Source organism: Cherax quadricarinatus, chromosome 76 (assembly GCF_038502225.1).
Source record: "Cherax quadricarinatus isolate ZL_2023a chromosome 76, ASM3850222v1, whole genome shotgun sequence".
NCBI lineage: Eukaryota > Metazoa > Arthropoda > Malacostraca > Decapoda > Parastacidae > Cherax > Cherax quadricarinatus.
This window is the reverse complement of record NC_091367.1, coordinates 2,836,405-2,863,904: the sequence shown is the minus strand read 5'-3', so window position 1 is coordinate 2,863,904 and position 27,500 is coordinate 2,836,405. Positions and strand designations below refer to the sequence as shown.

Here is a 27,500-nt window from a genome sequence, read left to right as displayed (position 1 = left end):
AAGGAATATTTTGAGGAATTGTTAAATGTTGATGAAGATAGGGAAGCTGTGATTTCGTGTATAGGGCAAGGAGGAATAACATCTTGTAGGAGTGAGGAAGAGCCAGTTGTGAGTGTGGGGGAAGTTCGTGAGGCAGTAGGTAAAATGAAAGGGGGTAAGGCAGCCGGGATTGATGGGATAAAGATAGAAATGTTAAAAGCAGGTGGGGATATAGTTTTGGAGTGGTTGGTGCAATTATTTAATAAATGTATGGAAGAGGGTAAGGTACCTAGGGATTGGCAGAGAGCATGCATAGTTCCTTTGTATAAAGGCAAAGGGGATAAAAGAGAGTGCAAAAATTATAGGGGGATAAGTCTGTTGAGTGTACCTGGTAAAGTGTATGGTAGAGTTATAATTGAAAGAATTAAGAGTAAGACAGAGAATAGGATAGCAGATGAACAAGGAGGCTTTAGGAAAGGTAGGGGGTGTGTGGACCAGGTGTTTACAGTGAAACATATAAGTGAACAGTATTTAGATAAGGCTAAAGAGGTCTTTGTGGCATTTATGGATTTGGAAAAGGCGTATGACAGGGTGGATAGGGGGGCAATGTGGCAGATGTTGCAAGTGTATGGTGTAGGAGGTAGGTTACTGAAAGCAGTGAAGAGTTTTTACGAGGATAGTGAGGCTCAAGTTAGAGTATGTAGGAAAGAGGGAAATTTTTTCCCAGTAAAAGTAGGCCTTAGACAAGGATGTGTGATGTCACCGTGGTTGTTTAATATATTTATAGATGGGGTTGTAAGAGAAGTAAATGCGAGGGTTTTGGCAAGAGGCGTGGAGTTAAAAGATAAAGAATCACACACAAAGTGGGAGTTGTCACAGCTGCTCTTTGCTGATGACACTGTGCTCTTGGGAGATTCTGAAGAGAAGTTGCAGAGATTGGTGGATGAATTTGGTAGGGTGTGCAAAAGAAGAAAATTAAAGGTGAATACAGGAAAGAGTAAGGTTATGAGGATAACAAAAAGATTAGGTGATGAAAGATTGAATATCAGATTGGAGGGAGAGAGTATGGAGGAGGTGAACGTATTCAGATATTTGGGAGTGGACGTGTCAGCGGATGGGTCTATGAAAGATGAGGTGAATCATAGAATTGATGAGGGAAAAAGAGTGAGTGGTGCACTTAGGAGTCTGTGGAGACAAAGAACTTTGTCCTTGGAGGCAAAGAGGGGAATGTATGAGAGTATAGTTTTACCAACGCTCTTATATGGGTGTGAAGCGTGGGTGATGAATGTTGCAGCGAGGAGAAGGCTGGAGGCAGTGGAGATGTCATGTCTGAGGGCAATGTGTGGTGTGAATATAATGCAGAGAATTCGTAGTTTGGAAGTTAGGAGGAGGTGCGGGATTACCAAAACTGTTGTCCAGAGGGCTGAGGAAGGGTTGTTGAGGTGGTTCGGACATGTAGAGAGAATGGAGCGAAACAGAATGACTTCAAGCGTGTATCAGTCTGTAGTGGAAGGAAGGCGGGGTAGGGGTCGGCCTAGGAAGGGTTGGAGGGAGGGGGTAAAGGAGGTTTTGTGTGCGAGGGGCTTGGACTTCCAGCAGGCATGCGTGAGCGTGTTTGATAGGAGTGAATGGAGACAAATGGTTTTTAATACTTGACGTGCTGTTGGAGTGTGAGCAAAGTAACATTTATGAAGGGATTCAGGGAAACCGGCAGGCCGGACTTGAGTCCTGGAGATGGGAAGTACAGTGCCTGCACTCTGAAGGAGGGGTGTTAATGTTGCAGTTTAAAAACTGTAGTGTAAAGCACCCTTCTGGCAAGACAGTGATGGAGTGAATGATGGTGAAAGTTTTTCTTTTTCGGGCCACCCTGCCTTGGTGGGAATCGGCCGGTGTGATAATAAATAAAAAATAATATATTTATATATATATATTTTTATATATATATATATTTATATTTATATATATATATTTATATATATATATTTATATATATATATATTTATATATATATATATATGTATATTTGTATATATATATATATATATATGTATATATGTATATATATATATATATATATATATATATATATATATATATATATATATATATAGACAATAAACTCTAGGAAAAGGTAATGTGTGCCATGACCAATGGAAATAAAAAAAGTATATATTTGTATATACACACAAGTTAATAAAGACAGGACAACACATGCATAATTCTCCTACTGTCACTTACAATAATTACAAGAAGAATCAATATCAATAAAAGATATATTAAGAATTTGTTGAGACAGAGGATAGTGGGCAAGTGGAATGCCTTAAGGATGAAAATTAGAGGCAAACTGTTAATAAATTTAAGTGTAAATATGATAAGGCTCAAGGGATTGGGTTGCATTGCACAAATCAGCAAGTGGCTAGAAAGAAGTAATAAATATAAAGCTTGATCCCCATGAACACAAACAGGCAGGTATACAATCATAGATACAGAGTAGTGTTTAGGGCAGTAAAACCACAACCTACAAACCTGTCTCCTGGAACACACTAACAGAATAACAGCAGCAACAAAGACATAGCTTACATATATAATAGCTCTCAAGAACCTAGACAAAGACTTTTTTTTTATAGCAGATTCATGTGATCCATTCATGAATCTGGAGTGCTTAGTGCAGAACCCTTGCCAAGTAAAACACTAAGTAAAACACAAGCGCAAAGGAGAGCATTAGGAGAATGAGCTGCAAACAAAGAATATGAGAACTAGGTTTCATTTCACTAGAAGAGCAAAGAACAAAAAGGAATATGATCACCACATATAAAATATCCTGAGACAGAGTAGATAAGGGTAAGTTCTTTATCAGAGGCTCAGAAAGGGGGCATGGTTGCAAACTGCACACCAAAAAAGCAATATACAAGTGGAATGAGCTACACAGACATAGTGGAGGTAAACTCTGCACAAGGGTTCAAAAAACAGATATGACAAGACTTAATAGTGTCAGTCCATTGAGAGTCACGAGGTGGGACCAAATACTTTAGCTCACTCCATGCAAATTCAAAGAGATAATTTTTTTTTTTTTTCAACAAGTCGGCCGTCTCCCACCGAGGCAGGGTGACCCAAAAAAGAAAGAAAATCCCCAAAAAGAAAATACTTTCATCATCATTCAACACTTTCACCACACTCACACATTATCACTGTTTTTGCAGAGGTGTTAAGAATACAACAGTTTAGAGGCATACACATATAAAGATACACAACATATCCCTCCAAACTGCCAATATCCCAAACCCCTCCTTTAAAGTGCAGGCACTGTACTTCCCATTTCCAGGACTCAAGTCCGACTATATGAAAATAACCAGTTTCCCTGAATCCCTTCACTAAATATTACCCTGCTCACACTCCAACAGATCGTCAGGTCCCAAGTACCATTCGTCTCCATTCACTCCTATCTAACACGCTCATGAACGCTTGCTGGAAGTCCAAGCCCCTTGCCCACAAAACCTCCTTTACCAACTCTCTCCAACCCTTTCGAGGACGACCCCTACCCCTCCTTCCTTCCCCTACAGATTTATATGCTTTCCATGTCATTCTACTTTGATCCAATGTCTAAATGACCAAACCACCTCAACAACCCCTCTTCTGCCCTCTGACTAATACTTTTATTAACTCCACACCTTTTCCTAATTTCCACACTCCGAATTTTCTGCATAATATTTACACCACACATTGCCCTTAAACAGGACATCTCCACTGCCTCCAACCATCTCCTCGCTGCTGCATTTACCACCCAAGCTTCACACCCATATAAGAATGTTGGTACTACTATACTTTCATACATTCCCTTCTTTGCCTCCATAAATAACGTATTTTGACTCCACATATACCTCAACGCACCACTCACCTTTTTTCCCTCGTCAATTCTATGATTAACCTCATCCTTCATAAATCCATCTGCCGACACGTCAACTCCCAAGTATCTGAAAACATTCACTTCTTCCATACTCCTCCTCCCCAATTTGATATCCAATTTTTTCTTTATCTAAATCATTTGATACCCTCATTACCTTACTCTTTTCTATGTTCACTTTCAACTTTCTACCTTTACACACATTCCCAAACTCATCCACTAACCTTTGCAATTTTTCTTTAGAATCTCCCATAAGTACAGTATCATCACCAAAAAGTAACTGTCAATTCCCATTTTGAATTTGATTCCCCAAAATTTAATCCCACCCCTCTCCCAAACACCCTAGCATTTACTTCTTTTACAACCCCATCTATAAATATATTAAACAACCATGGTGACATTACACATCCCTGTCTAAGACCTACTTTTACTGGGAAGTATTTTCCCTCTCTTCTACACACCTTAACCTGAGCCTCACTATCCTCATAAAAACTCTTAACAGCATTTAGTAACTTACCACCTATTCCATATACTTGCAACATCTGCCACATTGCTCCTCTATCCACTCTATCATATGCCTTTTCTAAATCCATAAATGCAATAAAAACTTCCCTATCTTTATCTGTTCACATATATGCTTCAATGTAAACACTTGATCTACACATCCCCTACCCACTCTGAAACCTCCTTGCTCATCCACAGTCCTACATTCTGTCTTACCTCTAATTCTTTCAATAATAACCCTACTGTACACTTTTCCTGGTGTACTCAGTAAACTTATTCCTCTATAATTTTTACAGTCTCTTTTGTCCTCTTTCCCTTTATATAAAGGGACTATATATGCTCTCTGCCAATCCCTAGGTACCTTCCCCTCTTTCATACATTTATTAAACAAAAGTACCAACCACTCCAACACTATATCCCCCCCTGCTTTTATCATTTCTGTCATGATCCCATCAGTTCCAGCTGCTTTACCCCCTTTCATTCTACGTAATGCCTCATGTACCTCCCCCACACTTACATTCTGCTCTTCTTCACTCCTAAAAGATGGTATACCTCCCTGACCAGTGCATGAAATTACTGCCTCTCTTTCTTCCTTAACATTTAAAAGTGCCTCAAAATATTCTCGCCATCTACCTAATACCTCCATCTCCCTATCTACTAACTCCCCTACTCTGTTTTTAACTGACAAATCCATACTTTCCCTAGGCTTTCTTAACTTGTTTAACTCACTCCAAAATTTTTTCATATTTTCATTAAAATTTCTTGACAGTGCCTCTCCCACTCTATCATCTGCTCTCCTTTTGCACTCTCTCACCACTCTCTTTACCTTTCTTTTACTCTCCATAAACTCTGCTCTTCTTATAACACTTCTGCTTTGTAAAAACCTCTCATAAGCTACCCTTTTCTCTTTTATTATTATAAACAGGTATTTACACTAGCTAACATGTAGTGTACACTGGATGATAGTAGGTTGCAAGAAATGGCCAATGTGGTAAAAGAAATTAAATAGTTCTTTTACTAGATATGATAAGTCAGTATTTACGTGACTGGTTTTCCATTAATTACTCTTTTCAACAAGTTATATTCTGACAATACAAAATGTTTGTGGATAATGATAATTAGTTTGGAAGTAGATGTTTCATTAATTATGCTTGACTTCTAGCAGCAAGCAGGCAGACACTAGATTAAAGAGAGATTAGCAGTAAAAATCATTCAAGAAAACTTTGTATACTATTTACAATGAAAGCTGATAAAAGGTGTTGTAAACAAGTATGTAATATTAGAGAGGTTTATGCAAACAATTTTGATTAACAGGCATCTCAAACTATTGTAAGTAATCCTTACATCCAAAATTTGAACCACAGCTCATCAATAAACAAGAATGATTAAACTATAACAAAACACTAACCTCCAAAACAAAACTATTCTCAACAAGCACCATCCTACTTTGTAAACCCAATAGTTTAGCACATTTTTGTGGTATTAACAGTACCATACTTCTACTACTAATAATAATGATAATCAATAGGACAATAACATGTACAGACAATAAGTACAATGAGATCAAACTGTTCCCACTTGCTTAAATAAATATACCCTTATATTAAAAAGAAAGAGTACTTTTTTTTTTTTTTTCAACAAGTCGGCCGTCTCCCACCGAGGCAGGGTGACCCAAAAAAAAAAAGAAAGAAAATCCCCAGAAAGAAAATACTTTCATCATCATTCAACACTTTCACCACACTCACACATTATCACTGCTTTTGCAGAGGTGCTCAGAATACAACAGTTTAGAAGCATATACGTATAGAGATACACAACATATCCTTCCAAACTGCCAATATCCCATGTTGATTAAAAGACTATACCTACAGATACACATTAATGTTGGTTATAAAAATTATGCTTATTTATTCTATTTTTTTTTTCACCAAAGTAGTGATCCAAATAGGAACTCATTCATTATCACTCACTATTTAGTTTCCTTTCTAGGAGGTCCCATGCATGACAAAATAATGTCGCCTCACACAACTACACTGTTTCTGCTCCACATTTAGCATACATACTGTACTGTCCTACTCCATAGCTCAATGTTAGTTGTGAGTGTTCCAGAATCTACTCACAGAATACTATATTACTATTCACCAACTATAACAGTAAGTCAGATGAAACTGGTATGGTGATACTGACAAGTTGTAAATAAAAGATGTGTGCACTGATTGGTACACACGTCTTTTACTTACAATAGCAAGTCTGTTCCCAGAAAAAAAGATCCCACCCATTTCTAAGGCTCATTAAAAAAGGTACTTCTGGACAGTTTTTGGGTTTCTATATAACCTACTTCAAATACTACCTGACAACAACTCTGTAACCCCAACTGGCAAACTGAAAACTATATAGCAATAAAAATTCAGAGCGTTATATACTGTATTACTGTGTACCATATACTTATCAGACAAAATTAAAGCAATTATTTCTGACTTTGTATTTACGTTATACAAAGCAGACATTTTATCTCTTACTTTTAAAACTTAATTACTGCCAGACTTTTGTACTTAGTAACCTGGTCTATTTTATAAGCATCAAGTCCAGTGTACTAGGCTCTCAACTGCCAAGTATTTACCCTAATTAGGAATGATGCATTGATTTTATGATTAAAAACACACTATCTCATTCTTATTGTCATACTTCTAAATCATTGTAATACAGGAAATGATTTTTTGGCTTAACCCAAGAGTTCAAACAGATCTCAAATCATATTTTCACAACCAAGACCCGCCTGCAGGAAAGAATTCTTATTGTACTTTATTTTGTACTTTAGGCTTTGTGTTAATGAGATTTTTTTAGTTCCCTTTAACTAGTTGTAAAATAAACAAACCTCCCAGATGTAAAGCAGGAACCATTAGCGGCCCCAAAAGTTGACATGAAGGTTGAAATAATCATGGTAATCTCTCCAGTCATTCCAAACACTTCTCCACCAAAATGCTAGAAAAAAATGTATAAACATATTAGTTGCTGCTATTTAAAAGACAGAAGAGATGCTATTCCACTTGTGCACTATAGAATTTAAGAGCAAAATTAAAAATAAAAATTCCGTCTGAAAATTTCAACGAGTTGTCCCCTACCTTGTACCACAAAGAAAAACACCTCTGAGCTGGAAAAAACAAACCATGGACTGGTGAAAAAGCTAACACCAATGTAGTGAAAAACCTAAACATTTACTCACCAAAATAATAAGTGGATTAACTGTTTCTAAAGATTAAAACAAGGTACCCCACCACCAAAAAAGATGATACTCAGGCACACAAAATAAGAGACTAAATAGCCAATTAACCAATACCCAACTACTACAGCAAGCATTCTCTAATTGTAACATTTTTGTTGTTATATATCTATATTGAATGAAAATTATTTTGTCAGTACAAATTATGCTATAGCTACAAACCTCCCAGATGTTAAACAGGAAGAATTTGATGACCCAAAATTTGATGTTAGTACACTATAGATTACCACCATACTGCCTGCTACCTGATTAACAAACTACTATAGAAAAAGCAAAGAGTAAATATAGAAGAGCATTAATTAAGCTTTTCTTGTTGCCAAACAAGAAATAAAGCTGTTTTACCAGATAAAATTGTAGACCAAAGCCCTTCCACCAGGTGCAATACTGGAGAGGTGTACATGTGCAGCTTGAAAAATAGATGAAATATCACATCTGCCTAGAGTGATCTGTAGTAGGCCTCCCTCCAACAAAGGAAATATACTCAGCAGATCCTTTAACTCTTAAAAAATAGACAAACCTCCCAGATGTAAATGAGGACCCATTCGCTGCCCCAAAAGTCGACATAACTACAGCGAAGATCATGATGATTTCACCTGCTCTCCCAAATAGTTGACCACCAAAAAACTAAATACAAAAACAAGAAAAGGGATATATAATTATAAATATTAAGCATTGTTAGACGTAATAGCTGACCACAAACACTGAAAGTAAAAAAATAAAATAAAAACAGGAAAGGTATAATACTAAAGGTTGTTAGGTATAGACAAACTAATTACTTTCTAATGCATATACAAATAAAAAGAGGGTGCTAATAAACAGGATATCATTAATAACATAGGATGTTCATACTATTTTTAATTAAGTATAACACACAAACAAAAGTAAATCTGTTACGGAAGAGGCCGTTTGTCAACTACAAAATAAAATTAATAGAAAACAAACATATCCTTTGAGAAAAATTAATGATTAAAAGATAGTCCAATTTGAAACTGATATCTGAATAGTGTTTCTAAATGGGGAGAGCCCAATTTGAAACTGTTATTTGAACAGTGTGTTTCTAAATGGGCTACCATAAAAGTTTACTAAAAATATTTATGGAGTACAGTAAATGAGTGTCAAGTGTTGATTGGTATGGCATCTATCATGTAATTAGTCGTTTCCACCATGCAAATGTCTTTTGGCTCCTGCAAATAGTATTTGTCAAGACTCATAAGCCAAGGAATGAAAAAGAAACTTTAAGGACGTCTTACCTTAAGGTGACAGTTTAAATAAATACAAGAAAATATTTAGATTTTTCAGAGTAACATTTAAATATGTAATCTTCTAGATGGGATAATTTAACAATATCATTAGTAAATATCTACTGGTACTTTGTTATATAATGTGAAAAAGAGATGAACAAATAGAATCTGATTGTGTAGTAAAACATCTTGTATTACTGACACTGCTCAGGAAGTTGCTACACGTGACACACAATTTGGGTCATACAACACTGATGTATAAGGATAAGGATAAGGACTGTTTTGTACTTAATGAAGTTAGTCTTTTCTAACAGAGGTATAAGATTTTAAATCATTAGATGAGAGCTGATGCAATCTGGACAAATTCTTCATTCTTTTCTATGACTTTAGACCTTTAAACAACTGCTGCCATTCCACAGAATGTCTTAGAAATAGGATGGGTAAAAGCTTTTCTGTGCATTACAGTGTGCTAATTACTGCCATACCTTAGCCTCAACAGAATTTAATAACTGGTATTCTAGGCTAGTTTAACAAATAATGTTGTATTTACGTGTACAGTAAACTGTTAAAGCTGAAGTAACAAATAAACTAGTAAATCTGGAAAGCATTGGTATGCCCATGCACACTGTAGAGTGGAAAATGGGCCAAGAAACAGCCAGTGTTAAAAAAAAAAAAAAAAAAAAAAAAAAAAAAAAGAATTTTCAAAGATCGTACTGCTCACCTTTCATGCTGCTAAGATAATAAACACCTACACATTATAATTTTCTTTGAATTGTGACCCCACAATATATAATTCTTTCATCCCACTCCCTATTTTCTTACTTTCAGCTCTATCAGACACTATGTTTAAGTACTCATATTTTTCTGTAAATATAAGATTCAATACTATATTACACTTAAGAGATCAGATGTACAGTGCAATATAAACAGAAATTAGCAATGCACCAACAAGTATTATTATTATATCTGAAAAGAAGTTGGATGTCCTGGCCCTAAACGAAACAAAGCTGAAGGGGGTAGGGGAGTTTCGGTGGGGGGAAATAAATTGGATTAAATCTGGAGCATCTGAGAGAGTTAGAGCAAAGGAAGGGGTAGCAGTAATGTTAAATGATCAGTTATGGAAGGAGAAAAGAGAATATGAATGTGTAAATTCAAGAATTATGTGGATTAAAGTAAAGGTTGGATGCGAAAAGTGGGTCATAATAAGCGTGTATGCACCTGGAGAAGAGAGGAATGTAGAGGAGAGAGAGAGATTTTGGGAGATGTTAAGTGAATGTATAGGAGCCTTTGAACCAAGTGAGAGAGTAATTGTGGTAGGGGACCTGAATGCTAAAGTAGGAGAAACTTTTAGAGAGGGTGTGGTAGGTAAGTTTGGGGTGCCAGGTGTAAATGATAATGGGAGCCCTTTGATTGAACTTTGTATAAAAAGGGGTTTAGTTATAGGTAATACATATTTTAAGAAAAAGAGGATAAATAAGTATACAAGATATGATGTAGGGCGAAATGACAGTAGTTTGTTGGATTATGTATTGGTAGATAAAAGACTGTTGAGTAGACTTCAGGATGTACATGTTTATAGAGGGGCCACAGATACATCAGATCACTTTCTAGTTGTAGCTACACTGAGAGTAAAAGGTAGATGGGATACAAGGAGAATAGAAGCATCAGGGAAGAGAGAGGTGAAGGTTTATAAACTAAAAGAGGAGGCAGTTAGGGTAAGATATAAACAGCTATTGGAGGATAGATGGGCTAATGAGAGCATAGGCAATGGGGTCGAAGAGGTATGGGGTAGGTTTAAAAATGTAGTGTTAGAGTGTTCAGCAGAAGTTTGTGTTTACAGGAAAGTGGGTGCGGGAGGGAAGAGGAGCGATTGGTGGAATGATGATGTAAAGAGAGTAGTAAGGGAGAAAAAGTTAGCATATGAGAAGTTTTTACAAAGTAGAAGTGATGCAAGGAGGGAAGAGTATATGGAGAAAAAGAGAGAGGTAAAGAGAGTGGTGAAGCAATGTAAAAAGAGAGCAAATGAGAGAGTGGGTGAGATGTTATCAACAAATTTTGTTGAAAATAAGAAAAAGTTTTGGAGTGAGATTAACAAGTTAAGGAAGCCTAGAGAACAAATGGATTTGTCAGTTAAAAATAGGAGAGGAGAGTTATTAAATGGAGAGTTAGAGGTATTGGGAAGATGGAGGGAATATTTTGAGGAATTGTTAAATGTTGATGAAGATAGGAAAGCTGTGATTTCGTGTATAGGGCAAGGAGGAATAACATCTTGTAGGAGTGAGGAAGAGCCAGTTGTGAGTGTGGGGGAAGTTTGTGAGGCAGTAGGTAAAATGAAAGGGGGTAAGGCAGCCGGGATTGATGGGATAAAGATAGAAATGTTAAAAGCAGGTGGGGATATAGTTTTGGAGTGGTTGGTGCAATTATTTAATAAATGTATGGAAGAGGGTAAGGTACCTACGGATTGGCAGAGAGCATGCATAGTTCCTTTGTATAAAGGCAAAGGGGACAAAAGAGAGTGCAAAAATTATAGGGGGATAAGTCTGTTGAGTATACCTGGTAAAGTGTATGGTAGAGTTATTATTGAAAGAATTAAGAGTAAGACGGAGAATAGGATAGCAGATGAACAAGGAGGCTTTAGGAAAGGTAGGGGATGTGTGGACCAGGTGTTTACAGTGAAACATATAAGTGAACAGTATTTAGATAAGGCTAAAGTGGTCTTTGTAGCATTTATGGATTTGGAAAAGGCATATGACAGGGTGGATAAGGGGGTAATGTGGCAGATGTTGCAGGTGTATGGTGTAGGAGGTAGGTTACTGAAAGCAGTGAAGAGTTTTTACGAGGATAGTGAGGCTCAAGTTAGAGTATGTAGGAAAGAGGGAAATTATTTCCCAGTAAAAGTAGGCCTTAGACAAGGATGTGTGATGTCACCGTGGTTGTTTAATATATTTATAGATGGGGTTGTAAGAGAAGTAAATGCGAGGGTCTTGGCAAGAGGCGTGGAGTTAAAAGATAAAGAATCACACATAAAGTGGGAGTTGTCACAGTTGCTCTTTGCTGATGACACTGTGCTCTTGGGAGATTCTGAAGAGAAGCTGCAGAGATTGGTGGATGAATTTGGTAGGGTGTGCAAAAGAAAATTAAAAGTGAATACAGGAAAGAGTAAGGTAATGAGGATAACAAAAAGATTAGGTGATGAAAGATTGGATATCAGATTGGAGGGAGAGAGTATGGAGGAGGTGAATGTTTTCAGATATTTGGGAGTGGACGTGTCAGCGGATGGGTCTATGAAAGATGAGGTGAATCATAGAATTGATGAGGGGAAAAGGGTGAGTGGTGCACTTAGGAGTCTGTGGAGACAAAGAACTTTGTCCTTGGAGGCAAAGAGGGGAATGTATGAGAGTATAGTTTTACCAACGCTCTTTTATGGGTGTGAAGCATGGGTGATGAATGTTGCAGCGAGGAGAAGGCTGGAGGCAGTGGAGATGTCATGTCTGAGGGCAATGTGTGGTGTGAATATAATGCAGAGAATTCGTAGTTTGGAAGTTAGGAGGAGGTGCGGGATTACCAAAACTGTTGTCCAGAGGGCCGAGGAAGGATTGTTGAGGTGGTTCGGACATGTAGAGAGAATGGAGCGAAATGGAGTGACTTCAAGAGTGTATCAGTCTGTAGTGGAAGGAAGGCGGGGTAGGGGTCGGCCTAGGAAAGGTTGGAGGGAGGGGGTAAAGGAGGTTTTGTGTGAGAGGGGCTTGGACTTCCAGCAGGCATGCGTGAGCGTGTTTGATAGGAGTGAATGGAGACAAATGGTTTTTAATACTTGACGTGCTGTTGGAGTGTGAGCAAAGTAACATATATGAAGGGGTTCAGGGAAACCAGGTTTGCAGGCCGGACTTGAGTCCTGGAGATGGGAAGTACAGTGCCTGCACTCTGAAGGAGGGGTGTTAATGTTGCAGTTTAAAAACTGTAGTGTAAAGCACCCTTCTGGCAAGACAGTGATGGAGTGAATGATGGTGAAAGTTTTTCTTTTTTGGGCCACCCTGCCTTGGTGGGAATCGGCCAGTGTGATAATAAAATAAAATAAAAAGTCTGAGGGAAGTGCTAAATCTGTACAGCGTAAGTTGAATATTCAGTACCTTGGGGGAATTGGGAGGCAAATCCTGTTTGATTCAAGGAAGGGAAGGAAAGATCCAATTCCTTGCATCAAAAGCCCTTTTACCAGTATCAAGGAACTTCCCTTGAGGACACGATGAACTGAAAAGCCTTTTCCATGAAATGGGGGTTGGATATATGTATGTATTGGTTTCCTTGAAGGCTCAAACAAATTTGGTTGTTACAGTCTACTAGCATTTCTCAGCATTAATAAATGCACACATTATACTAGCACATCATCTCATATCTAAGAACATCCAGTCTTTATTATTTTACTGCACTTCTAAAAAGTGAATTAAAGACTGCAACCCTTTAAGAATCTGAAAATTAAGCAAAGCTGTAGCCTCTGGGATAACAAGGGATGTAGCTGCTCCTTTCCTAAAATTTTGAAGCTAAGAGTCCAAAACATAGAGACCAAGTAGTTTTATGGCTTGATGTGCTGTTGGAATATAAGCAAAGTAACATTAATGAAGGTAAATATTTAGGAAAGTCAGTCAGCCAAACTTTAGTAACCAGAGGTGGGAAGTACAGTGCATGCATGCTGGAGGATAGGTGATGCTACAGTCTAGAGGGGTGTTTGAAATGTCATGTTTGTATACTTCTGGCAATATGGCTATTGAGTGATGGTGAATGTGTTTCCTATTTCTGGTCACCCTATCTCAGTGAGAGACAGCTGGTGTTTAAAAATAATTTGGAAATGTTGCATGTCATAATATAACATCATTTAAAAATGGTACTTTATTAAGCTATTTATTTTTACAAATGAGACCTATAGACCTAGACAGTAATGTATTATTAACCGACTGATAGTCTGTTTTTGTTGTAACCTTGCTTCCCTGAGAATCTGCTTTGGTTACATGCCAATAAAGTGATACCTGTTTTTCCCATTGACTCGTTATATAATCCAAGGTACAGTCCTGTTAACTAATTAGTTTGTACCTTAAAATGGGTAACCATCAGTAGCTTCCTTTGGGCTTTATTTTTTTTTTAAGGAAATCACTCACTCTGAGTGATCATTTACTCCAAGACTGATTCATTGGAAACATTCTTATATCAAATGTATTATTGTGGATTTAAGCTTTCCGAGTAAATGAAAACTTTGGCTCACAGTTGGCTTCAACTTCACCCTATTCCTATTATGAAACAGCACGATTACAAAATAATTATAGAGGCAATTGCTGGTGACAGGCCACGGTATGGGTGATGATTGAACTCACAATGAGAGAGTCGTAAAACTCCAGACCAATGCATTAGCCACTAGGCCAGCTGTCTACAATCAGATTCATCCAACTAGGTATACTGTAGCCAGCTGGCCCAGTGGCTAACATGTCGGTCTACAGTTTTATGACTCACTGCGAGTTCAATCCCCGCCTGTACAGTGGTTTGTCTGCAATCGTGTCATTATGATTTCTCGAGTCCTGGTGACAGGGTTTGAAATGAGCTGTGGTATGATACTAGCTCTAAGCAAGTACTGTAAAATCAAGGGTAAGCAGCTTAAGTGATAATTAAGAAGGGAACAGAGAAAGAGGGGAAGGACAGAGAAAAAAGGGAAGACAGATATACACATGAGAAAGATAGTAGAAAGCCTTACTGTAAAACTCTCATTAGAATAGTAATTATGAACATATCCAAGCAAAATTACTATTCTTATAGATTTAACAACTCCAAAAGAGATAGTAAAAACAATTAGGAATTCCTCTCCCAAATCCTAGGATTAAAAATCAACAACTAGAAAAAAAAAGGCCATTTCAAACAAATGCACCTTCCCTCTCAACTATTGACTTTATAAATAAGCTTAATTTCTCTTCCTGCAAGCATCTCTTGTGCCAACCAATGTTTATTATATGTAAACTACAATAATTGTACTGCAGAAATGAAAACTGTATTGTAGTGCACTCAGCTCACACATTGAGGTCCGTGGATCGATCCCCGGTATGGGTGGAAACACTGGGGCATGTTTCCTTAAGACACCTGCTGTCCCAGTCCACCTAGTAGGAAGTAGGTACCTAGGTGTTAGCCGACTGGTGTGGGTCACATCCTGAGGACAAAATTAACCTAAGTTGCCCGAAATGCTCTGCATAACCTGGCGCTTTCTATATAGTATGTCACTGATGTCAGGTAGGTCTATAAAAGTTGTATCATGTACTTGTAGACATAAAAAATTACTATTTTTATTATTATCATCTGACCCATAATTACGCACTCATAACACAAATAATGTGTGCTTAATGTAGTTTCCTCAAATTTCTTTCAATGCAGTTCCTTAAATTAATATTAAACTTATATATTAAGCTAATAAATTACACCATATTTTTTTATTTTTTTTTTTTTTAAATTTAATAATTTCTTCAACCATTATTAATTACTGTACTTCCTTATTTGCTTTTAAGTTTCAATTTAAAATTATATTCTAACTATTTCTTAATACACTAAATTTGCACTAAAACTTGCATTATGACATTATGTATTTTTTTATTTTAGTGTGTACTACATTTCAATACATATTGTCCAATATACTAATTTGAATTTTTATATTGTTAGTACAGTGGTACCTTGAGTTACGAACTTAATTCGTTCCAGAAGGCTGTTCAAGTGCCAATACCGAATGAATTTGTTCCCATAAGGATTATTATTATTATAATCAAGGGGAAGCGCTAAACCCGAAGGATTATACAGCACCTGGGGGGGGGGGATGTGGAAGGCATTCAGGCTTAATTCGGGGAACTGGAGCACAGATCCAATTTCCTAAATCAAGAGCCCCTCACCAACATCAAGGAACCTTCCTTGAGGGGTTCCCATAAGGAATAATGTAAATTAGACTAGTCCATTTCAGACTGCCAGAAATACACTTGCAAAAGCACTTACAAAAATACACTTATATAACTGTTCGAGTTGGGAGCTGTTCGAAACTTGAGGTACCACTGTATGTATTAATACTAGTTTCAGACCGCCCAAAAGCTATGCATAACTATGGGTTTTTCCTTCTAAGAAATATACGTATATAAGAATACAGTGGACCCCCACCTTACGAACACACCGCGTTACGTTAAATCCACCATACAAAGCACTTGAACGCAAAAATTTTGTCTCGCCTCACAATAAAAAACTCGCCTTACATGACTCGTCCGGGACGCGTCCCACATGTGGCCTCAGTGCCAGTGTTCACAAGCCAGCCAGTGCAGTCGCATCTGCGCATACATTCGGTACATTTCACATTATCCCAGTGTTTTTAGTGCTTGTAACTGCAAAATAAGTCTCCATGGACCCCAAGAAAGCTTCTAGTGTCATCCCTGTGGTAAAAAGGGTGAGAATTAGTATGGAAATGAAAAAAGAGATTAAGGAAATGTGTGCATAGTGGGTTGAACTGCAAACCTTTATGGATGAAAATCACTGACACAGCTACTGCAAGCCATGTTGGCAACCTGTACAATGACAATATTATGGCCCATTTTAGGAAAGTCTTAAAGGAACGGGAGGTACAGAGCTCTATGGACAGATTTGTTGTGCGACAGAGGTCCAGTGACTCTCAAGCTGGTCCTAGTGGCATTAAAAGAAGAAGAGAAGTAACCCCGGAAAAGGATTTGCTACCTCAAGTCCTAATGGAAGGGGATTCTCCTTCTAAACAATAACTTCCACACTCTCCCCTCCCCCCATCCCATCAATCATCACCAGATCTTCAATAAAGGTAAGTGTCATGTATTCTATTCTTAGTAGAGTAGTAATTGTGCATGTCTTCTTCAGTTTGTGTGTATTAAAATTAATATTTCATGTGGTAAAAAAAATTTTTCTTCATACTTTGGGATGTCAGGAACTGATTAATTTGATTTCCATTATTTCTTATGGGGAAAATTAATTCGGCTAACTATAATTTCGGTTTACGATGAGCTCTGAGGAACGGATTAATATCATAAGGTGGGGGTCCACTGTATATAACTCTTTTTGTATCTTCTTGGGAAATAAGTTATCTTCTCTTATCTAATATTCAGGGTATCTACTGAGGGATAACCACAGTCCAGTTATCTCTACTTCTGTAAAGACACATGAGGTTTGAATTGTACAGTATAACAAAGTTCTCTTCCCATCCTCCACTTTCTGCAGCATCACCTGAGACTTGAAAAAGTTGAAAAAAACCTTACCATGTCATATAGAAAAAAAATAGTGCATGGATAATTTTGAATAAAGTTAAAAGAAGATAGAGATCTTAAGGTAAATGAAGGAGTGTCCAGGCACAGCACAATACATACCACGGCCACAGTTTCCGAGGCAAGGAGCTCATCCTGGCTCATGACAGCTAGGTAGGAGATGTTGACAAGCAGGTAACAGATGGTTACCAGAGGAAGCCCAATAATGATAGCCCGTGGTAGGTTCCTGCAAGGAAAATAATACATACATGAAGTGTTTACATTAAAGCATGTAAGTGGCCAATACTTAGAAAAAAGGTAAGGAACTTTCTGTAGCATTTATGTGTACTGTACAGTGGTGGCTCATCTACAGGAGCTGCAGAGCTGCAGTCCCCCCAGATGCTCACTGCCAGACGTATGACTTCATCAACCTTACGCTAAAATAATTTGCAACTGACAAATATATTACAAGAAAAATCTGTTGTATGTTGTTTTCAATGTATTTATAAGCAAATTTTTTATATTTTTGTTGAAACAAGATGAAAAATGATTAAAAATAGAAATCTGATGCTATACGATAGTATAGGTATTACTGGCGTTACGAGCCGCCACTGGTACTGTATTTAGAAAAACCACTGATTTTTTATTTATTTATTTATTTATTTTATGTCTTTGCAAACAGTGCATTGAGATTTTGTATTTACAATAGTGGGTTGCACTGCAATAAGAGCCTCTATTATGCCTAGGCATTATGGGCCAACTTAACATTATTGGCTTACAGACTACTTAACACTAAGGATTTTATCATAGGATGATACAGGGGATGATACAGGGGATGAACAGGGGAGCAATGTGGAGATGCTGAAAATACATGGAATGGGTGGTAGGTTACCAAAAGCAGTAAGAAGTTTTTATGTAGATGGTGAGACTCAGGTTAGGGTATGTAGGAGAGAAGGGAAATTATTTTCCAGCAAGCCATAGACAATGATGTGTGATGTCACTGAGGTTGTTTAACAGATTTAGGGCTGGGGTCTTGGGGAGAGGTATGAGAATGAAGATAATGAATTTGATAAGAGTGGAAGTTGTCACAGTTGCTCTTTGCCAATGACACAGTTGATTTCAAAAGATTCTGAAGGGAAATTGCAAAGGTTGATGGAGGAATTTGAGAGGGTATGTAAAAATAGAAAAATTAAAAGTGAACATAGAACAGAGAAAAGTGATGAGAATAGCAAAAAATTTAGGCATTGAAAGATTGGATTCACGATTGGAGGGAGGGAGTATGGAGGAGATAAATGTCTTTAGATATTTGGGAGTGGATTTGTCAGTGCATGGTACTATGAAAGATGAGTTGAACCATGTAAAAGGGGTAAAAAGGTGGGTAGTACACTGAGGCATATGGAGGCAACTTTGTCCATGGAGGCAACTTTGTCCATGGAGGCAAAAAGGGGAATATGTCAAAGCAATAGCTAGCATTAAGGAGTTTTTAAGGTCTAGAATTAGTTTGCTGATTGCAGTGGTGGCTCGTCAAAAAACAGTATCGCACCGCATCAAACTTCTATTTTTAATAACTTTTTATCTTGTTTCAAAAAAAAAAAAAAAAAAAAAAAAAAAAAATTGCTTATAAGTACACTGAAAGCAACATACAACAGATTTTTCCTGTAAAATATATATATATATATATATATATATATATATATATATATATATATATATACATATATATATATATATATATATATATATATATATATATATATATATATATATATATATATATATATATATATATATATATATATATATTTTATTTTATTTTTTTTTTTTTCAACAAGTCGGTCGTCTCCCACCGAGGCAGGGTGACCCAAAAAAAGAAAGAAAATCCCCAAAAAGAAAATACTTTTATCATCATTCAACACTTTCACCACACTCACACATTATCACTGCTTTTGCAGAGGTGCCCAGAATACAACAGTTTAGAAGCATATACGTATAAAGATACACAACATATCCCTCCAAACTGCCAATATCCCAAACCACTCCTTTAAAGTGCAGGCATTGTACTTCCCATTTCCAGGACTCAAGTCCGACTATATGAAAATAACCGGTTTCCCTGAATCCCTTCACTAAATATTACCCTGCTCACACTCCAACAGATCGTCAGGTCCCAAGTATCATTCGTCTCCATTCACTCCTATCTAACACGCTCATGCACACTTGCTGGAAGTCCAAGCCCCTCGCCCACAAAACCTCCTTTACCCCCTCTTTCCAACCCTTCCGAGGACGACCCCTACCCCTCTTTCCTTCCCCTATAGATTTATATGCTTTCCATGTCATTCTACTTTGATCCATTCTCTCTAAATGACCAAACCACCTCAACAACCCCTCTTCTACCCTCTGACTAATGCTTTTATTAACTCCACACCTTCTCCTAATTTCCACACTCCGAATTTTCTGCATAATATTTACACCACACATTGCCCTTAGACAGGACATCTCCACTGCCTCCAACCGTCTCCTCGCTGCTGCATTTACCACCCAAGCTTCACATCCATATAAGAGTGTTGGTACTACTATACTTTCATACATTCCCTTCTTTGCCTCCATAGATAACGTTTTTTGACTCCACATATACCTCAACGCACCACTCACCTTTTTTCCCTCATCAATTCTATGATTAACCTCATCCTTCATAAATCCATCCGCCGACACGTCAACTCCCAAGTATCTGAAAACATTCACTTCTTCCATACTCCTCCTCCCCAATTTGATATCCAATTTTTCTTTATCTAAATCATTTGATACCCTCATCACCTTACTCTTTTCTATGTTCACTTTCAACTTTCTACCTTTACACACATTCTCAAACTCATCCACTAACCTTTGCAATTTTTCTTTAGAATCTCCCATAAGCACAGTATCATCAGCAAAAAGTAACTGTGTCAATTCCCATTTTGAATTTGATTCCCCATAATTTAATCCTACCCCTCTCCCGAACACCCTAGCATTTACTTCTTTTACAACCCCATCTATAAATATATTAAACAACCATGGTGACATTACACATCCCTGTCTAAGACCTACTTTTACCGGGAAGTATTCTCCCTCTCTTCTACACACCCTAACCTGAGCCTCACTATCCTCATAAAAGCTCTTTACAGCATTTAGTAACTTACCACCTATTCCATAAACTTGCAACATCTGCCACATTGCTCCTCTATCCACTCTATCATATGCCTTTTCTAAATCCATAAATGCAATAAAAACTTCCCTACCTTTATCTAAATACTGTTCACATATATGCTTCAATGTAAACACTTGATCTACACATCCCCTACCCACTCTGAAGCCTCCTTGCTCATCCGCAATTCTACATTCTGTCTTACCTCTAATTCTTTCAATTATAACCCTACTGTATACTTTTCCTGGTATACTCAGTAAACTTATTCCTCTATAATTTTTACAATCTCTTTTGTCCCCTTTCCCTTTATATAAAGGGACTATACATGCTCTCCGCCAACCCTTAGGTACCTTCCCCTCTTTCATACATTTATTAAACAAAAGTACCAACCACTCCAACACTATATCCCCCCCTGCTTTTAACATTTCTGTCATGATCCCATCAGTTCCAGCTGCTTTACCCCCTTTCATTCTACGTAATGCCTCACGTACCTCCACCACACTTACATTCTGCTCTACTTCACTCCTAAAAGATGGTATACCTCCCTGGCCAGTGCATGAAATTACCGCCTCCCTTTCTTCCTCAACATTTAAAAGTTCCTCAAAATATTCTCGCCATCTACCTAATACCTCCCTCTCCCCATCTACTAACTCCCCTACTCTGTTTTTAACGGACAAATCAATACTTTCCCTACGCTTTCTTAACTTGTTTAACTCACTCCAAAATTTTTTCTTATTTTCATTAAAATTTCTTGACAGTGCCTCTCCCACTCTTTCATCTGCTCTCCTTTAGCACTCTCTCACCACTCTCTTCACCTTTCTTTTACTCTCCATATACTCTGCTCTTCTTATAACACTTCTGCTTTGTAAAAACCTCTCGTAAGCTACCTTTTTCTCTTTTATCACACCCTTTACTTCATCATTCCACCAATCACTCCTCTTTCCTCCTGTCCCCACCCTCCTATAACCACAAACTTCTGCCCCACATTCTAATACTGCACTTTTAAAACTATTCCAACCCTCTTCAACCCCCCCACTACTCATCTTTGCACTAGCCCACCTTTCTGCCAATAGTCGCTTATATCTCGCCCGAACTTCCTCCTCCCTTAGTTTATACACTTTCACCTCCCTCTTACTTGTTGTTGCCACCTTCCTCTTTTCCCATCTACCTCTTACTCTAACTGTAGCTACAACTAAATAATGATCTGATATATCAGTTGCCCCTCTATAAACATGTACATCCTGGAGCCTACCCATCAACCTTTCATCCACCAATACATAATCTAACAAACTACTTTCATTACGTGCTACATCATACCTTGTATATTTATTTATCCTCTTTTTCATAAAATATGTATTACTTATTACCAAATTTCTTTCTACACATAGCTCAATTAAAGGCTCCCCATTTACATTTACCCCTGGCACCCCAAATTTACCTACTACTCCCTCCATAACATTTTTACCCACTTTAGCATTGAAATCCCCAACCACCATTACTCTCACACTTGATTCAAAACTCCCCACGCATTCACTCAACATTTCCCAGAATCTCTCTCTCTCGTCTACACTTCTCTCTTCTCCAGGTGCATACACGCTGACTATAACCCACTTTTCACATCCAATCTTTATTTTACTCCACATAATCCTTGAATTTATGCATTTGTAGTCCCTCTTTTCCTGCCATAGCTTATCCTTCAACATTATTGCTACTCCTTCTTTAGCTCTAACTCTATTTGAAACCCCTGACCTAATCCCATTTATTCCTCTCCATTGAAACTCTCCCACCCCCTTCAGCTTTGTTTCACTTAAAGCCAGGACATCCAGTTTCTTCTCATTCATAACATCCACAATCATCTCTTTTTTATCATTTGCACAACATCCAGCACATTCAGACTTCCCACTTTGACAATTTTCTTCTTCTTATTCTTTTTAGTAATCTTTACAGGAAAAGGGGTTACTAGCCCATTGTTCCCGGCATTTCAGTTGACTTTTACAACACGCATGGCTTACGGAGGAAAGATTCTTATTCCACTTCCCCGTGGATATAAAAGGAAAAGTAATAAGACCAAGAACTATTAAGATAAAATCAAAGAAAACTCAGATGAGTGTGTATAAATAAACGTGTACATGTATGTGTAATGTGACCTAAGTGTAAGTAGAAGTAGCAAGACGTACCTGTAATCTTGCATATTTATGAGACAGACAAAAGACACCAGCAATTCTACCATCATGTAAAACAATTACAGGCTTTCATTTTACACTCACTTGGCAGGACGGTAGTACCTCCCTGGATGGTTGCTGTCTACCAACCTACTACTACTATATATATATATATATATATATATATATATATATATATATATATATATATTTATATATATATATTATATATATATATATATATATAGATATATATATATATATATATATATATATATATATATAATATATATAAATATATATACATATATATATAATATATATATATATATATATATAAATATATATATAAATATAAATATATATATAAATATATATATATAAATATATATATATATATAAATATATATATATAAAATATATAAATATAAATATATATATATAAAATATATATATATATATATATATAAATATATATATATATATATATATATATATATATATATATATATATATATATATATATATATATACAGTGGACCCCCACATAACGATTACCTCCAAATGTGACCAATTATGTAAGTGTATTTATGTAAGTGCATTTGTACGTGTATGTTTGGGGGTCTGAAATGGACTAATCTACTTCACAATATTTCTTATGGGAACAAATTCGGTCAGTACTGGCACCTGAACATACTTCTGGAGTGAAAAAATATCGTTAACCGGGGGTCCACTGTATATATATATTATTTTTATTTTTATTATCACACCGGCCGATTCCCACCAAGGCAGGGTGGCCCGAAAAAGAAAAACTTTCACCATCATTCACTCCATCACTGTCTTGCCAGAAGGGTGCTTTACACTACAGTTTTTAAACTGCAACATTAACACCCCTCCTTCAGAGTGCAGGCACTGTACTTCCCATCTCCAGGACTCAAGTCCGGCCTGCCGGTTTCCCTGAATCCCTTCATAAATGTTACTTTGCTCACACTCCAACAGCACGTCAAGTATTAAAAACCATTTGTCTCCATTCACTCCTATCAAACACGCTCACGCATGCCTGCTGGAAGTCCAAGCCCCTCGCACACAAAACCTCCTTTACCCCCTCCCTCCAACCCTTCCTAGGCCGACCCCTACCCCGCCTTCCTTCCACTACAGACTGATACACTCTTGAAGTCATTCTGTTTCGCTCCATTCTCTCTACATGTCCGAACCACCTCAACAACCCTTCCTCAGCCCTCTGGACAACAGTTTTGGTAATCCCGCACCTCCTCCTAACTTCCAAACTACGAATTCTCTGCATTATATTCACACCACACATTGCCCTCAGACATGACATCTCCACTGCCTCCAGCCTTCTCCTCGCTGCAACATTCATCACCCACGCTTCACACCCATATAAGAGCGTTGGTAAAACTATACTCTCATACATTCCCCTCTTTGCCTCCAAGGACAAAGTTCTTTGTCTCCACAGACTCCTAAGTGCACCACTCACTCTTTTTCCCTCATCAATTCTATGATTCACCTCATCTTTCATAGACCCATCCGCTGACACGTCCACTCCCAAATATCTGAATACGTTCACCTCCTCCATACTCTCTCCCTCCAATCTGATATTCAATCTTTCATCACCTAATCTTTTTGTTATCCTCATAACCTTACTCTTTCCTGTATTCACCTTTAATTTTCTTCTTTTGCACACCCTACCAAATTCATCCACCAATCTCTGCAACTTCTCTTCAGAATCTCCCAAGAGCACAGTGTCATCAGCAAAGAGCAGCTGTGACAACTCCCACTTTGTGTGTGATTCTTTATCTTTTAACTCCACGCCTCTTGCCAAGACCCTCGCATTTACTTCTCTTACAACCCCATCTATAAATATATTAAACAACCACGGTGACATCACACATCCTTGTCTAAGGCCTACTTTTACTGGGAAAAAATTTCCCTCTTTCCTACATACTCTAACTTGAGCCTCACTATCCTCGTAAAAACTCTTCACTGCTTTCAGTAACCTACCTCCTACACCATACACTTGCAACATCTGCCACACTGCCCCCCTATCCACCCTGTCATACGCCTTTTCCAAATCCATAAATGCCACAAAGACCTCTTTAGCCTTATCTAAATACTGTTCACTTATATGTTTCACTGTAAACACCTGGTCCACACACCCCCTACCTTTCCTAAAGCCTCCTTGTTCATCTGCTATCCTATTCTCCGTCTTACTCTTAATTCTTTCAATTATAACTCTACCATACACTTTACCAGGTACACTCAACAGACTTATCCCCCTATAATTTTTGCACTCTCTTTTATCCCCTTTGCCTTTATACAAAGGAACTATGCATGCTCTCTGCCAATCCCTAGGTACCTTACCCTCTTCCATACATTTATTAAATAATTGCACCAACCACTCCAAAACTATATCCCCACCTGCTTTTAACATTTCTATCTTTATCCCATCAATCCCGGCTGCCTTACCCCCTTTCATTTTACCTACTGCCTCACGAACTTCCCCCACACTCACAACTGGCTCTTCCTCACTCCTACAAGATGTTATTCCTCCTTGCCCTATACACGAAATCACAGCTTCCCTATCTTCATCAGCATTTAACAATTCCTCAAAATATTCCTTCCATCTTCCCAATACCTCTAACTCTCCATTTAATAACTCTCCTCTCCTATTTTTAACTGACAAATCCATTTGTTCTCTAGGCTTTCTTAACTTGTTAATCTCACTCCAAAACTTTTTCTTATTTTCAACAAAATTTGTTGATAACATCTCACCCACTCTCTCATTTGCTCTCTTTTTACATTGCTTCACCACTCTCTTAACTTCTCTCTTTTTCTCCATATACTCTTCCCTCCTTGCATCACTTCTACTTTGTAAAAACTTCTCATATGCTAACTTTTTCTCCCTTACTACTCTCTTTACATCATCATTCCACCAATCGCTCCTCTTCCCTCCTGCACCCACTTTCCTGTAACCACAAACTTCTGCTGAACACTCTAACACTACATTTTTAAACCTACCCCATACCTCTTCGACCCCATTGCCTATGCTCTCATTAGCCCATCTATCCTCCAATAGCTGTTTATATCTTACCCTAACTGCCTCCTCTTTTAGTTTATAAACCTTCACCTCTCTCTTCCCTGATGCTTCTATTCTCCTTGTATCCCATCTACCTTTTACTCTCAGTGTAGCTACAACTAGAAAGTGATCTGATATATCTGTGGCCCCTCTATAAACATGTACATCCTGAAGTCTACTCAACAGTCTCTTATCTACCAATACATAATCCAACAAACTACTGTCATTTCGCCCTACATCATATCGTGTATACTTATTTATCCTCTTTTTCTTAAAATATGTATTACCTATAACTAAACCCCTTTCTATACAAAGTTCAATCAAAGGGCTCCCATTATCATTTACACCTGGCACCCCAAACTTACTTACCACACCCTCTCTAAAAGTTTCTCCTACTTTAGCATTCAAGTCCCCTACCACAATTACTCTCTCACTTGGTTCAAAGGCTCCTATACATTCACTTAACATCTCCCAAAATCTCTCTCTCTCCTCTGCATTCCTCTCTTCTCCAGGTGCATACACGCTTATTATGACCCACTTCTCGCATCCAACCTTTACTTTAATCCACATAATTCTTGAATTTACACATTCATATTCTCTTTTCTCCTTCCATAACTGATCATTTAACATTACTGCTACCCCTTCCTTTGCTCTAACTCTCTCAGATACTCCAGATTTAATCCCATTTATTTCCCCCCACTGAAACTCTCCTACCCCCTTCAGCTTTGTTTCGCTTAGGGCCAGGACATCCAACTTCTTTTCATTCATAACATCAGCAATCATCTGTTTCTTGTCATCCGCACTACATCCACGCACATTTAAGCAACCCAGTTTTATAAAGTTTTTCTTCTTCTCTTTTTTTAGTAATTGTATACAGGAGAAGGGGTTACTAGCCCATTGCTCCCGGCATTTTAGTCGCCTCATACGACACGCATGGCTTACGGAGGAAAGATTCTTTTCCACTTCCCCATGGACAATAGAAGAAATAAAAAAGAACAAGAGCTATTTAGAAAAAGGAGAAAAACCTAGATGTATGTATATATATATATGCATGTGCGTGTCTGTGAAGTGTGACCAAAGTGTAAGTAGGAGTAGCAAGATATCCCTGTTATCTTAGCGTGTTTATGAGACAGAAAAAGAAACCAGCAATCCTACCATCATGCAAAACAGTTACAGGTTTTTGTTTCACAGTCATCTGGCAGGACGGTAGTACTTCCCTGGGTGGTTGCTGTCTACCAACCTACTACCTATATGTATATATATATATACATGTATATATATATACATTTTCAACAAACCGGCCGTATCCCACCAAGGTAGGGTGGCCCAAAAAGAAAAACGAAAGTTTCTTTTTAAATTTAGTAATTTATACGGGAGAAGGGGTTATTAGCCCCTTGCTCCCGGCATTTTAGTCACCTCTTACAACACGCATAGCTTACGGAGGAAGAATTCTGTTCCACTTCCCCATGGAGATAAGGGGAAATAATCAAGAACAAGAACTAGAAAGAAAACAGAAGAAAACCCAGTGGGGTGTGTATATATATGTTTGTACATGTATGTGTAGTGTGACCTAAGTGTAAGTAGAAGTAGCAAGACATACCTGAAATCTTGCATGTTTATGAGACAGAAAAAAGGACACCAGTAATCCTACCACCATGTAAAACAATTTCAGGCTTTCGTTTTACACTCACTTGGCAGGACGGTAGTACCTCCCTGGGCGGTTGCTGTCTACCAACCTACTACCTAGATGTAATATATTTGTCAGTTGCAAATTATTTTAGCGTAAGGTTGATGAAGTCATACGTCTGGCAGTGAGCATCTGGGGGGACTGCAGCTCTGCAGCTCCTATGGACAAGTTACCAATGGCTGATTGCTTTATAATACATCTGGGATT

General features: G+C 37.7%; 1 protein-coding gene across 6 annotated transcripts in view; it reads right to left on the bottom strand.

Annotated features, from left to right (window-relative positions):
- sbm (L-type amino acid transporter sobremesa) overlaps positions 1 to 27,500 on the bottom strand; it is a 266,983-nt gene that overhangs the window by 18,939 nt on the left and 220,544 nt on the right. For 5 of the 6 annotated variants that reach the window (XM_070101136.1, XM_070101137.1, XM_070101135.1 and 2 more), the window contains 2 exons: positions 17,296 to 17,419; positions 8,182 to 8,288 (listed from right to left, as the gene is read on the bottom strand). In XM_070101136.1, the coding sequence (XP_069957237.1) occupies positions 8,182 to 8,288; positions 17,296 to 17,419 (231 nt within the window). The remainder of the gene's footprint in view (positions 1 to 8,181; positions 8,289 to 17,295; positions 17,420 to 27,500) is intronic. The other variant, XM_070101138.1, reaches the window with a different exon arrangement.